At 39.2% G+C, this 14274-nt stretch overlaps 1 protein-coding gene across 2 annotated transcripts in view; it reads left to right on the top strand.

Annotated features, from left to right (window-relative positions):
- Positions 1 to 14274, top strand: part of ncoa1 (nuclear receptor coactivator 1) — a 184679-nt gene that overhangs the window by 94102 nt on the left and 76303 nt on the right. For both annotated transcript variants that reach the window (XM_048251003.1, XM_048251002.1), the window contains exons 8-11: positions 6070 to 6168; positions 8540 to 8680; positions 9926 to 10073; positions 10223 to 11234. In XM_048251003.1, coding sequence (XP_048106960.1) covers positions 6070 to 6168; positions 8540 to 8680; positions 9926 to 10073; positions 10223 to 11234 — 1400 coding nt within the window. The remainder of the gene's footprint in view (positions 1 to 6069; positions 6169 to 8539; positions 8681 to 9925; positions 10074 to 10222; positions 11235 to 14274) is intronic.

Raw genomic sequence — 14274 nt, 5'->3', positions numbered from 1 at the left:
TTCACAGGTGACACCTGTGTCAGTGTTCTAATTAGCCGGGGAACTACTCTGGGAGCTTAACAAGCGCAGCTGCCTTTAGGCCATTATGACATCACAGCCTTTGAAGTCTAAGGGGGAAAATTGAGCTTTTTAACATTTTTAATCCCCTATTTCTCAAAAAGTATAAACTTTATAAAAAATCTGAAATAATAACTCTCTTGCCCCACTCCAGACCTTCAGAACGGTTATTTCAACATGTCTGTACGTTAAGCGGTTAGAGTCGCATTAATTCTTGAAAAGGTAAAAAGAAAAGGCTATAATAATAATAATAAGAAGAAGCCAGGAGATTTCAAGATAGTGGATTCCATCCACTATAATAAACTTCATTTTTACGGTTTATGAATGGTGCAGTCCTGTCCTTTAGTTGGCTAATGCAGGTACAAATAATCTCCTTTACTTTCTTTGGTTGTAGAGAGTCCGCGATTCACATTAGTTTTGGCAATCACCGCAAGTGCATAGGCTACTAAACGCTAGGCCTACCCAAGTTCTAGGCTATTCCGTCGCCACATTTATAATATTGCTATAATAGGCTACCTTGCTACCGGCACTATGCACAAATTAATTTAAATTTACCCTGTACTTCCCTAATAACTTCTGACTAATTCTCTTGCATCACTGACAGTAGCTAGAAGTCCAAGTCATGAGCTATTGGCGCTGGGCAGCACCAGTTGTGATAATTATCTTACTGAGTGTAATCGTAGGTAATGGCATGTATGAAAACTAGTATTGTGACATCAATACGCAAGTATGTGGTTTTGCCGTCCAAATGAACTTGCAAGGGCTACAGTTTCAGATTTTTCACCCTGGGACTAGGTTTAAAAAAAGTTCGATGCAAAACCTGTGCGTTTAACCCAAAAAGCGTCTCCGTGTGGACGGGGCCTGTGTCACTCCATCATGTCAGTGTGTTGCCAACAACTTGCCAACAACACTGACCTATGCCATGCAAGACAGTGCAAAAACCAGAAGGATGACTTTGCTGATGAGAAACAATCCTATTCCTCTGATGAGGATTCCGACGAAGAGTTTGATTAGTGTTGTGCCCTTGAATGATGCAATCTGTGCGAAAATGTCATAAAATGTCATTCCTTGACCTTTTACAGTAATGGCAATGTCATAATTGGGCTTACCACACCTTAAAACATAGGAATCCATGTCTCATTTGTTATACCGTTTTTAGATTTTCAGCTATGTCAGTGTTCTGCTTAATTTATACACATTTTCTCAAACGCCATGTCTGATATAAGACTGAAAATCACCCCCTCCAAATCAGATAATATGGGTAAATGATACATTTTCTGAATCCTTAGGGTCATGCCAGTATTTCAGTGTTTGGATTTTGTTTCTCTGATGCTCCCTGGTGCCACAGGATTAAAAGACAAAAGATGACTTAGGCGGAAATGGCAGGAAAATGTGTGTGATTAAAAGTTTGAAGAGCTCCAGGGTTGGCTGTACTTATCCAAAATGTTCACAAAAGGATTTAAATGAAAGCTCAGACTTTAAAATGATACCAAACATAACAAAATAAAATATTCCAATATGTCCAATATAGATGTCCAGCTATGTCAGTGTACTACTTGATTTATACGCATTATTTTCTCAACCTTAGTTTACATTATGTGTGATAACTCAAAACAGCTACTCTTGTCAGATGGCCATCATACATCATTGAAAAGCTGAGATTCCAGGCTTTCAGAAAAGGTATGGTAGCCTTTGCCACATTTTCGGTAACAACCAACCCCTCTGGCTCACAGACTATAAGGGGCCCCACGCTTATAGCTATATACTACTAATATATTAATTAAGCTTAACCAAATTTATTGCAAGCGTTTCTGGCGCCGACAAAAGTGGTGGCATGTCAAGGTAGCTCCGTATTTTTTTCTTGAATTACCCCTTCGGGATCAATAAAGTATCTATCTATCTATCTATTGTAAGGGTCCTATGGGGAGTGGTTCATATTGGGATAGCCAGAAGCACAGCTTGATAACAATTAGTTAAATAATAATAAGTCATTAACTTATCTATTAACATATAGTTTGTAAATAAACATTTAACATTTAAATTATGTAAGAAATAACTGTTAATTAGTGCCAAGACATTTAGTTAACTATTAACACATATTAATACAATATTAGTTAATAGATTTGCTAAAACATTAACATACAGATTTTATGCAAATAACAAATATTTAATTGATGATGAAAAAACTATTAACTTGTGCCAAATAGATATGTTAGTAACAATTAACAAATATTAACAAAGGGTTAGGTAATTACTAGTTTGCTATTTATTATGGCACCTTATTATGGAGTTTTTCTTTTTTTCCATTCAACTGCATCTCTTCATCTTCATCTTTCTCACTTTCTTTCACTTCTTTTTCTAAATTTCACTATCTTTTGGCTCTCTCTCTCTCTCTCTTCCCTACCTCCTAATTTCAAATTCCCTTTAATCTTCCCTTTAAAAAAATGTACTTGCATATTCAACTGCTCAACTTCTACAGTAAGGCTCTCTTTCTTGGTGTTTCTCGACATTTAAGTAGGAATATTGATGGTTCTTTGGTTATGGTTATATGATTTGGCAGACGCTTTTGTCCAAAGATGTTGCTAAATTCTACACTTCCTCTGCTCAAGTGCAAACATAGTGCTGTCTCAAAATAAAAATAACAATTTGCACACTTAACTGCTAAACTTCAAAGGTTCTCTTTACTACTACCTAGTAACCTCCATAGCAACCAAGATGATTATCCTAGCAACCACAATATCCACCACTTTATTTACCATTGCAACACTGTCTACCCTAGCAACCATCTCAATTACCCTAGCAACAATCTAGCAACCACTACAATAATGTCAACCTAGCAACCAACATGATTACCCTAGCAACCAGAATAGCAGCAATTTTATATAGCATAGTAACCATTATGATTACCCTAGCAATACCCTAACAATCACACCTATAATGTTAACCTAGCAACCACCATAGCAACAAACATGATTAACCTAGCAACTAGCATACAGTGGGCATCGCTTTCAAATGGCCACTTCAGTCGCGCATTACGAAGCGTGAAGCTGCGTAAAGCATTAGTACCACTTTCAGCCACTGTGCGTCGCTCTGCCACTGTACATCGCTCTGCCTGCCGCCCCTTCCGAAAAAGCTCGATTTACCTCGATTTAGGCTACTTGGGTATGGCTTAAGGCTTGACTACACGGTGGTAACGAAAATCGAAATTTGCTGTCTACATTATTGTCAGTGTTGGGGTAGCGCGAACTTCATAAAATCAAAACAGTGGTGTGATAATTGAGCCAGTAGAGAAATAACTGTTCAGAATTAATCTGTAGCCTTGGGTAGGCTTCTGCGATGTTGTTAACAGGCTACGCTATAGAGGCTTAGACAACTATGACCCACGTTTTGGATTCGTAAATTAATTTGCCCTACTTCTTGACTGCAATGTAGTCAATTGACTGTTTGACATGTCATTTTTATTTTTCTGTACAATAAACAAATACATCTGCTGTATGCCGCAGAATTACATTCGTATTTGGAACTTACATAGTCCAATGCATCGTTACACTACGTTAGTGTTTCCCAAAACCATAGTAGCAACGAACGTTCGCAACCACTATCGTAAAGTTGTGTAGTTACAACTACACCTCTCGACCTGTGGTAGAATGCTAGTAGAAGCATAGTTCCAGGGATCTTCATGTCAAAGACGTCACTGACACCAGTTATTTGTTTGCAAATTAATAATCATAAATATATTTAGGTTTCTAATTGATATTTACACTTCTAACCACCATACATCCATATTTTAAAATGCCCAAGGCAGAAAAATACATAAATTAAAAGTCAATTTGTAGCCATGTGCACGTAAGTAAAAGTCACACACCTGCAGATAATAATAAGGTGGTGCACACCTTAGCTGATATAAGTATATATATATATTTATCTATGGTAACTATATCATAACTAAATATATTTATCTATGGATCTATTTATCAGTGGTAACGCTGAACTGGCAGCAACAGCTAGAGGCCTCAGTTAATGGTATTAGGTCAAATTTGATGGTGATATATACACTGAAGAAAAAAAGAGTCAGCCCTTCAGATGATCCGTTTTAGACAGAACTTAGGTTAGAATCTTAATGTTCACACAGCACAGCTCAGGTCTGAAAAGAGAGGTCTAACAGCACAGCTATGTTTCACAGATGTTACAGCACAGGAATGATTCAAAGGTATGAATGGTTGACAAATATGATTCACAGGTATACATGTTCCATATAGTTAGTGAGTATAGTCCTCACACAACAATATAGTTCTCAGAATGTCTCAGTGTAGATCTCAGATAAGTCTCAGTATGGTTAAATGGTATGTGCACAGACATGGTAACATGTTTGTAAGAATGTATATTAGTATGTTGCTAGCAACATTGTCAGAGATGTATGGTTGACAGGTGTGCACACAGACAGGCACACACGTAATGTCATACATGGTCATCACCACTGGTCTGGTCTGGAACCTAAAAGACAAAAGCAAACAAGTTTAACAGTTATGCCAAAACAATACAAGGAATGTCTGCAATTGTCCTAACAGTAGCCTATTCATGGCTTTCATAAGGTCCCTTTCCATGAAAACGTAGCCATGGCCTATTTGATACACAAACAAGCAGTGAACAACGTTACAAATTTGGTAAAAATAAAAACAGGAGCATATTTGTTAGCTTTAACTAAAATGTGAACGGTGGAAGCTATAACGTTATGACCATCAACAATGAGTCACGTTATTCATGCCCTTCATGACACCCATGATGGGTTTCATCAGGTTCCTTCACATGGGTCGGCAACAGGCGGCCAAAGCTGGCCTACCGAAATTATTTGGCCCAGCCAAATTATTCTGGTAGTCCATTTTTTTAGGTTGACCCATCTCCTGACAATGTTACAATGTTTATTGTTTGCCTATAAAGAGGAATGGAAAGAAAATTTTGCGTTCATCTTACCCGGTTTCACAAATGCAAAGCCTGTGTATCTGATATGCAACAACACGGTCACTGTTTGAAAAGAATATCATACCGCACTACGAAACTGATGTTGAAGCGCTGGTCGCAATGTTGAAGCGCTGGCCGAGGGCTATGCACAGAGTAGGCCAGCAGGATCCAGTGTGTTCTGGTCTTCTTTCTCATATTTGTTTAAGCACCCACCTGCAGTCTGATTGGTGAATAGGCTATTTGTAAATCGATGTCGTAAAATAAAGCATTTTAAGAATAAAAGTAAGATAGACTTTATCCAAAGAAGTAATTAGAATAAGTCTGTGTCAGTGCTAAAATTATTGTTGCCTAGTGTAGTAGTGCCCACATTTACTATTCACAATATTGAAAGGGGAGATAAGTGAAATTAATTACTCAAGTATACCATCAATGGGCCCATACATGGTTTATTTTTTTCACAAGTTATTTTTATCCATTTTCCGGTTGAATGTGTTATGCACTTCATTGAAATGTGCTGTAGGCCTGGGCTACATTTTGCACATACACTTGCATATTTCTCAATATGAAAACTTCCTTATTTTCAACTGAACTCTAAGACAATGAACATACAAAGTATTTTTAGTTGTTATGCCCTTTATCATGTGTCCTACGTGTTGTGCACGCACTTCTGCTGTAGCATTTATTTCAGTTTATTCAGCTATATTTCTGAAGACATTGTGTTGTCTCAGGCCTGCTGCAAATTTTTTGACATTTGATTTGAAATAATCAAATGTCTTACAGTTAATTCAGAAAGTAACTTTCTTTGCATTCACTTGATTCCCAATCAAGATACACTGCTAATAATTGCTATACATTGTTAATATGGACTTCTGAAAAGTTCTGAAATGCAAAATAATAGAATTTTAATCATGTGATTAATATGTGATTTAATATGTGATTAATCGCGATTAACTATAGAAATTCAGCGATAAAGACAGCCCTAGATTATTCACATGCTTCGACTGTTTGGACTCCACAATTGGTTACCCGTTTTTTTTTTTTTTTTTTGTACAGACCTGCAGAGCTGTCTCATCTGTGTTGCTTGCCGAGCACCCCGTCCACAGCAGGCCCCTGTTGTTACGGAGTCCTTCATCACAAAGCAAGACCCAACAGGTAGCCCACTTGCTTACACTGATGTCTTACACTTGTCACACTGTCAGCCCCAGAAATGAACTGATCTTCAGAAAAAGCCTGGAATAGTGGATTAGATGCCTTTTGTTTTGCACTGGTGAACTACGGATGATTGCATTGCATTCTTATTATTACAGTTTTAGTATCACACAGTTCCAAGTCAGATTCACAGCCATTCAAAGCAAATCTATATGGATAGGCTTGTTACAGCTGAACCTGATATAATTCAGCAATGTCAAATCTTTTAATTATTCAAATGGTATTCTGGTGATTTAAGAACAGTAGTCTTAGTAAAATGTCAACGAAACCTTGGGCCTCACATTTTAGTAACTGAGTAAATGAAGTTGAGTTTTCAGAAAATTTTAATTCTGTCCAAGCATCTCCAGGGCACCAGGCTAAACTTTCACATTGATTGCACTGGTGTGCCAGGTCATGCCACTGCAAATAATACGTGATCAGTGGTCAGCGTCACAGCTAAGAGAGGCAGAGTAGGAACGACTCTTCACAGAACAAGTTTTTTCCCCATACTATTGAATGGGTTTTTTCACCAACCTCCATAGATTGTATGAGACTGCTTTGTACTCCATGTTCCCAAATGCATGCCCCAAGTTGTATGTAGTAGTGTGTTTATTTAGGGCATTGCAGATGGAATGAGTTACCCATGGCTTTTGGTCTGGTTATGTCCTCATGGTGATTTTGGGGACACTAGCTTTCCAATAAACCCTCCTACTGCTTCCATAAACACACTGATGTTATCAGAGCTGCATATTTACACATCCCAGTCCACAATGCTCAGTACATCCTAGACAGTGGCCTCAGACTGCTCATGTTTTAGGTTTTGTTTGTATCTAGGCATATTGCAGCGTGGTCAGAATTGCTGAATGTGAAGTGGTTGAGCTTTGTACTCTTTAAATAAAATGTAGCAGTGATCAAGTGTCCACTCCCCTCTGGTGCTACATGTGATGTGCTGGTAAAAATTTGGCATCACATTTTTGAAACTGACTAAAATCCTCTTTCCCTATTAAAGGGGAACTTGGCAACTATTCAACGTAATAAACCCGTTTAGAAATCATTTAGATGGTTAAATGACCTGTTCTGGTGAAAATGGTGACTTTCCCCGCTGCCCCTAGCATCCCCAGGCGGAAAACCAACCTTGCAACATTGAGACTACCGTCCCGGAAAGAGAAGTGAGAAACAAGAAACTCGTTTTAAATCGTGTTTCTTACCTTGTAACATCCACATTGTTCTTCCGAACTTATGCTAACCGTTTCGCTAGCTTGTAAATAAATCCATGTGCTTTATCGTTACCTTTTTCCATAGTTTGAAATAGCATAATGCACAATTTCTCCAGCAGAGGCAAATATAGCTAATCCTGCCAAGTTTCCTTTTAAAGCTGCATCCAGGTTGTTACTCTAAGTGCCTGCTGAGAGTACCATACAGTGCATCAGTGCTGTGTAGTTGTCTACTTGGAATATAAACAGTGGTCACAATGACTGACATAAACTCCTGAGATAAAAAGATTTGCATTTTACTGAGTTTGACATGGGAGGGTAAGACAATATAAAAACACACTTAAGTGCGACCTGAATAGTGTCAAACGGGGAAAACATAGCATTAACTTGAAATGAAAGAAAATGAAAAAAAAAAAATGTAATAAAGTTAATTTCATTGTCCACGCGCAAACACTCAAACCAGAGTTTTTGAAAATCTTCATTTTGGCTGGAGTTGTTAAAAACAAAACGCATAATTGAACTCATAACTTCAAGACATACTGTAACGTTAAACCTAGGTGATCACCCAACTTGTGCTTTTTGTTTCTGGAGTGGCCACCGAGGTCCTCAGCCTTAAACCTCATCCAAAACATGTGGTGTTTTTTTTTTATTTATTTTTTATTTTTTTTAGATAAAGCAGAAATAGCCTGCAATCCAGACATCACTGGGCTGTAAGCTTTTGGATGTGTAGAGTGGTTTAAGGATACCAATTTAGAGGTGTCACAATCTTGTGGTTACATACCATATGTCAGGTTACAGGGGGTGCTCCACTAAAAACTCTCATTTTGTTGTTTAATGATTTTACATATTTACTTCTTAATCTTTTTTCATTAAATTTGAACTTCATTGAATAATAAGTAAAACACTTATTCTGACAGTTTATTAAAAGATTAGTTCATATGTTTTTATCAAACTGCAAATGACCAAAATGTAATACTATATATATATATATATATATATATATATATATATATATATATATATATATATATATATATATATATATATATATATATATATATATATTTATGAACTATCCATATTATCAATGCTGTTATTCAGATAGCTTGCATGTACTACAGGAAAAATAATCTCCATAGAGACGAGTGCTCTAAGAGCCACTGGTCGGCCGGGTTGGGAGGACCTGGTCAGGAAATGCATCTATGCCTTTTTCCAGCCCCAGGGCAAGGAGCCCTCCCATGCCAAGAAGCTTCTTCATGAGGGTAAGGACAAAATATATTTTTTGAAGGGCCTAGCACAGAAGGTGCAGGACCCCATTGTGTTTCTATGTATTCTTATACTTTCTTCTGCCATGGGAGCCTATGGCAGCCCATAGAACAGTCGGGTGAAAAGTTATGAAATTTGGCACAGAGACAGTCCTATGATTCATTTCACCAAGTTTCATTTCTGCACCTCAATTTCTCTAGCGCCACCAATGGGTCAAAGTTGGCATTACATCCAGATTTTGAACTTTGAGGAATCCTTGGATGATGCCGAGTTCAACGCACCTCATGGCGCCAATTTCCGCCATATCAGACCTTCCGCCATATTTGATTTTATTAAAAGCAAAACTAAATTTTCACAGGTCACAAATTTGGTCTGATTTTCACGAAACTTTGTACAGATGATCTTCCGACCAAGCCTCACAAAAGATAGTTATAGGCGTTTCGATATTCGAAAGCGTTCGCTCAATACATCCAATCAAATTTGACGGCAAAGCCGCCAAACAGGAAGTGAGCTCATATCTCAGCAAGGCTTTGATGTATGAAGTCCAAACTTTGTAAAGGGACTTGTTAAGTGATTGTGATGACGCACTAGGAAATGTATATCATTTGGCCTCTATAGGGGGTGCTACAATACAGGAAGTGAGCTTGTCTCTCAGCAACGCTTTGATGTACAAAGTCCAAACTTGGCATAGGGACTTGGTACCTGATTGTGAGGACGCACTAGGACATTTGCATCATTTGGCCTCTAGGGGCGCTGCAAGTGAAGTGAGCTCATATCTCAGCAACGCTGGTGTCATTTGACCTCTAGGAGCACTGTAATAAAGAAAGTGAGCTCATATCTCAGCAATGGTTTGATATACTAAAGTCAAACTTGGTACAGGGGCTTGGTACATTGATAGTGAGGACGCACACTGAAATTGGCGTAATTTGGCCTCTAGGGGCGCTGTAATAAAGTAAATAAGCTTATATCTCAGCCATTCTTTATCGAATTGCCATGAAAGTTGCTGAGTGCTTGCTCATGCCATGGTAATGCCATTCCTGCTAGTGTACTGCTAGGCCCCCACATTGCTGCTTGCAGCTATATTCTTTTCTTCAATTTTCAAATTTTTATGGGAAAGAGGGCTTTTGTACTCAAAAGCTTTGTGACAAAAGCCTGTCCCTGCCCTCGTTTGGTTTTCTTTTAGATGTTTTTTAGCCAAATAAAGTAGGATTGATTGCAGACATATATTTGTCTCTTGGTAGTGATGACCCATGGTACAGCCATCAGTCCACTGTACCACTTCATACTCAGTGATGGAACTTCTCTCAGTGCCCAGACACGTTGCAAGTTTTGCTGCCCTCCTAATCCTGATGTACAGCCCTTCATCATGGGCATCCACACTATTGACAGGTAAAATGCAAAATACAGATCAAATTCAAATTTTCAAATAAAACTTGGTGTTGTATTTTTAAAGGGTGCCACCATTTCAGGGCCTCTCTCTGGGAAGGCGAAGTAGAGTTTTGATGCCCCATACTCATACGTTTTATTCCCCCCTTCAGGGAACACAACACTGCTTGCTCTCAGGAAAACTCTACCCCTCGCCTTCCACTACCCCTCAGCAGTTCCAGCCAGTCGCTCCTTTGTCGCTCCCCTGCTATCCAACCAGCCAGTGAAATTGTCAACAGCCTACATTTGAACAATGGCAACAATGCCAGTACAGGCTTAGCTACACCCACTACCCATGGAGGGTACCTGACCCCAAGTCGTGTTGGCCTCCAACAGGTCAGCAGCCCCTCTACATTGAGCTGTCCCCTCACAGTAACCCCTACCTCTTTCATGTCTCCCAGACCTCCACAAGGGAGCCCTGGTCTGGGTAGCCCTCGTGTGCCTGGAGGGCACCCTTTCTCCCCACCTTCTTGTGGACCAGGCGGCCTGCACTCTCCAGCAAGTGTGCTTGCCGGCCAGCAGATAGGTGAAAAAGGAACAGCCACCACCATAAGCTTCTCCCTTCCCACGAGGCAAACACTCACCCCTACTAGCTCCCCCATTTGTATACCCCCTGGACAACCCATAGAGGAGACACAGATTGGGGATGATGACTCCAAAGTAGCTGTGCTGTGCAACCTGAAACTCAATCAGCTGCTGGATGGGGGAGTGTTGGTCTCAAGTAGCCAGTCAGCTAATCAAGAGCCTTCTCATCTCCCACCTCTATCTGTCCAGTGCCCTGCCTCACACAGTACGCTGACGGAGCGCCACAAAATTTTGCATAGTCTTCTACAAGATAATAGCCCCGTGGAACAGGCTGATGCCAACAGGAAGGAGCCTGACATCAAGAAAGAGCCTCCAGTCAGCCCTAATTGTGGCTCCAGGGAGCCTCAAGACCACCAATTGTTGCGCTTCCTCCTCGACACAGATGAGAAAGACCTGGGAGACCTGCCCCCACCAGCTGCTCTCAGTCTGCAAACAGTACGTGTGAAAGCAGAGAAGAAAGGAAATGGAGGAACAGAGAGTGTATGTGCTGCAAACACAGCCATTAACTCCCCAAAAGAGAGTGAGAAGACCAGTAGCTCGGTATGACACAGTGTACACATACATAAAAACAGTTCTGACATATAGTGCTGCTAATGTTGGTTTGCAGATGTTGCATTTAATCTAAACTAATCTAATCTCTATTTAGTGGGTATTGGTGCTATAAAGCTTAGCTTTTACTGTATTTGTTGTTGTCAGTTCACTATTGTGGCTAGTTTTCATAAAATACAAAAATACTGCAAACTCACTAACCACCTTACTTTAGGTATATATTACATATATACCTAAAGCTCTAAATGGGTGGTTGACTTATAAGCCCCAAAAAAGTATTTTTAAAATACTTCAAATATTATCCCTGAAAATTCTTTATTTGTGTTGCTGTGATTCTGAGATTTTCAAATATATATGTGGTCTTTTAGATTTTGTAATTAAATCTCTATTTATTCACCAATTTGCTTTATCAGTACCCAAAATTGTCATATGGTGTGACGTGAAAGCTATTTTATTTAAAATGAAACGGAGCATTTTCTTTCTTATTTAACTCACTTCACCATATATTTTCATCATGACTGTTTTGATACTTAACATTTCCTTGTTAAAATCTAACCCTTTTTCCCGGGGTCTCCCGGGGAACATAGGACCTTTTTTTTTTTAAAAGGGTCCTATGTCCCCCGGTATGTATTGCGACCGGGGAACATAGGACCCTTTTGGGGGGAAACGGGGAACATAGGACCCTTTTGGGGGAAAACGGGGCACATAGGACCCGAGGAACATAGGGATGACCCCCTAATGATGCTAACCGGATTTAATAGCAATTTAGCCAGTCGTCTTGCACAATTGTGAATGTTTGGATTACATGTGCATTCTGAGGAGGGATGCGCTTGTTGAGAGGGAGAGAGAGAGAGAGAGAGAGAGAGAGTGCATTGAGAGTCTGTGTTGAGGTAGGCCTACTTCTATCGCCTACTCTGGTAGAGTTGCACATACTATCTACAATGCAAGATATATTTAGGCTATTTATTTATGGACAACGTAAGGCGGGAGGTGTGTGTTGCTTTTAATAATCGAATGTTCTATCGAACATATTTTTTTATTGATATCGATTACATGTCTATTGCGATACATATCGCCCAGCCCTAAGCATCACACAAGATATAATATATCTCCTCAATCTGTCAAGTATTTTAGATTAATTCTGATAAACCTTGTAATAATTTTAACAAAATGCTTGAGACTTTTGCTTAACACTATTTCCTTTGTGCTCTATTGACATTTTCATGATTTATCAGTAACAAAGCCTTTTTTTTCTCACAAATGTGAATGTCACACCAAATGACGACATATGATGAACTGCACCACAACAGAATTTTTCAAGGCAAAAAAGTGTTTTATACATTTAACATTCAAGAAAAACCAGTTAAAGAAATCACACAAACTAATCGGGTTATAACAATATTATATATCTCAGCAATATTATATATTTTCACAAGAGTTTGACCTGCCGATACCGATTTTAAGTCTAACTTCAGCTGCAGTGTCAAATTAAGATGCTTCCCAGTGTGGGACATTTACACACTACTAAAGGCACTGTGTTATGGAACAACCGTTTTCTTGTTCTCACATCCAATATCCAAATAAAAATACAAAAACAATTTTCATGATACATTTGAACATGCTGCCAACATATTTTCATATGCATTGATGCATATTCATATGCAAACACAGGGGAGGAGGTATGGCGCCATATGTTTGTGGTGAAAAACCTCCACCTGTTAAAATCAGGTGTAATCCATATTTCGGTTAAATGCATCAATTAGAGAAACTTTCAGAGACCGCTGAATCAGTATTTAGAGCATCAGTTTGCTTCATAATAGGCTACAATGTCAAAAGCAACTTTAACTTTTGTTTGCCTTTCTATCGTATTTTCACTTTCACAACATCCACTTCCCAATCTACTACACTATGGTATTAAGTCATAGCTGTAGTCTATACGTGCAGTAAATAGTTCAAGTATTTCAGAACATTTTTACAGAAATAGCCTAATCGTTTTCAGTGATACAACCTCATTGAAATAATATGCATTTTCCATATGGTGTCTTAGAAGCCATCTGTCTCCTAGCCACAGCGTTTTGTTGCAAACATAATCAACCTAAGCGTGCTCAGATGACGCTGTTGCTCACCTGTCCATTATCGTAATTTCCCGATTTGATTGGTCCGCCCAGGCGAGCATAGTTACTCCACAATGGAGCAATGCCAGACCGAACTTCCCGGCCTCAAATGTTATGGGCGGGACTAAGTTTGGCTGGCACCCAGGCTATAGAGTTCCAAGTTGTATAACTTTATTCAATGCCTATATGTCCAACTTCGTCATCGTTCAATTCATCCCTTGTGTTTAAAATTTGCTGATAGGCCGCCATGCTGGCAACAAAACAAAAGGGTTCGCCAACATTACTCTATATTCTAAATGCATACTGCCATGGCGATAAAGAGAAAGAAGTAGGCTACATTTGAAATGTAAGCTGACTGTTCTTAAATTTGCCAAATAAAATACGGGAGAAACGATATGGTTCATGCTCGCTCATGCTGTTTCATTCATGCCGAAAAGGAGGGAGAATGAAATATTACGCACGTTCCACTTGTGCATAAATAATTCCTGAACGGTTTTGGTCAGGGCTGATAATGCAACTGTATTTGACAAAGGACCGATATAGGCTAGGTTACTAGTGACAAAATATGAGCTTTCAGTGTGATACGATCTCTTTGTAAATTACGTTTGATTAAAACATGTTTCATCTGTTCTGGCTATCCCCGCTATTTGGATCTTACTGTATCTCACTCAATGAACATCTCAACACTAAATGAATGATGATCCGAAAGGTATGAGCTACACCAGGCACGTAACTGAAGCGTTCCGTTCGCGACGCGTAAAATCCATTTTAAAAGACTCGCCGCTATCACGTCTGGTGTAGCTACTTCCATTGATTATAGTGGCAGCTAATTGTTGCAGCAGACGCTACGCGAACGGAACGCTTCAGTTACCCGCCTGATGTAGCTCATACCTAATTGTCATCAGATAGCCTTGTCA

Source organism: Alosa alosa, chromosome 8, assembly GCF_017589495.1.
Source record: "Alosa alosa isolate M-15738 ecotype Scorff River chromosome 8, AALO_Geno_1.1, whole genome shotgun sequence".
NCBI lineage: Eukaryota > Metazoa > Chordata > Actinopteri > Clupeiformes > Clupeidae > Alosa > Alosa alosa.
This window is presented reverse-complemented; position numbering and strand designations above follow the sequence as displayed.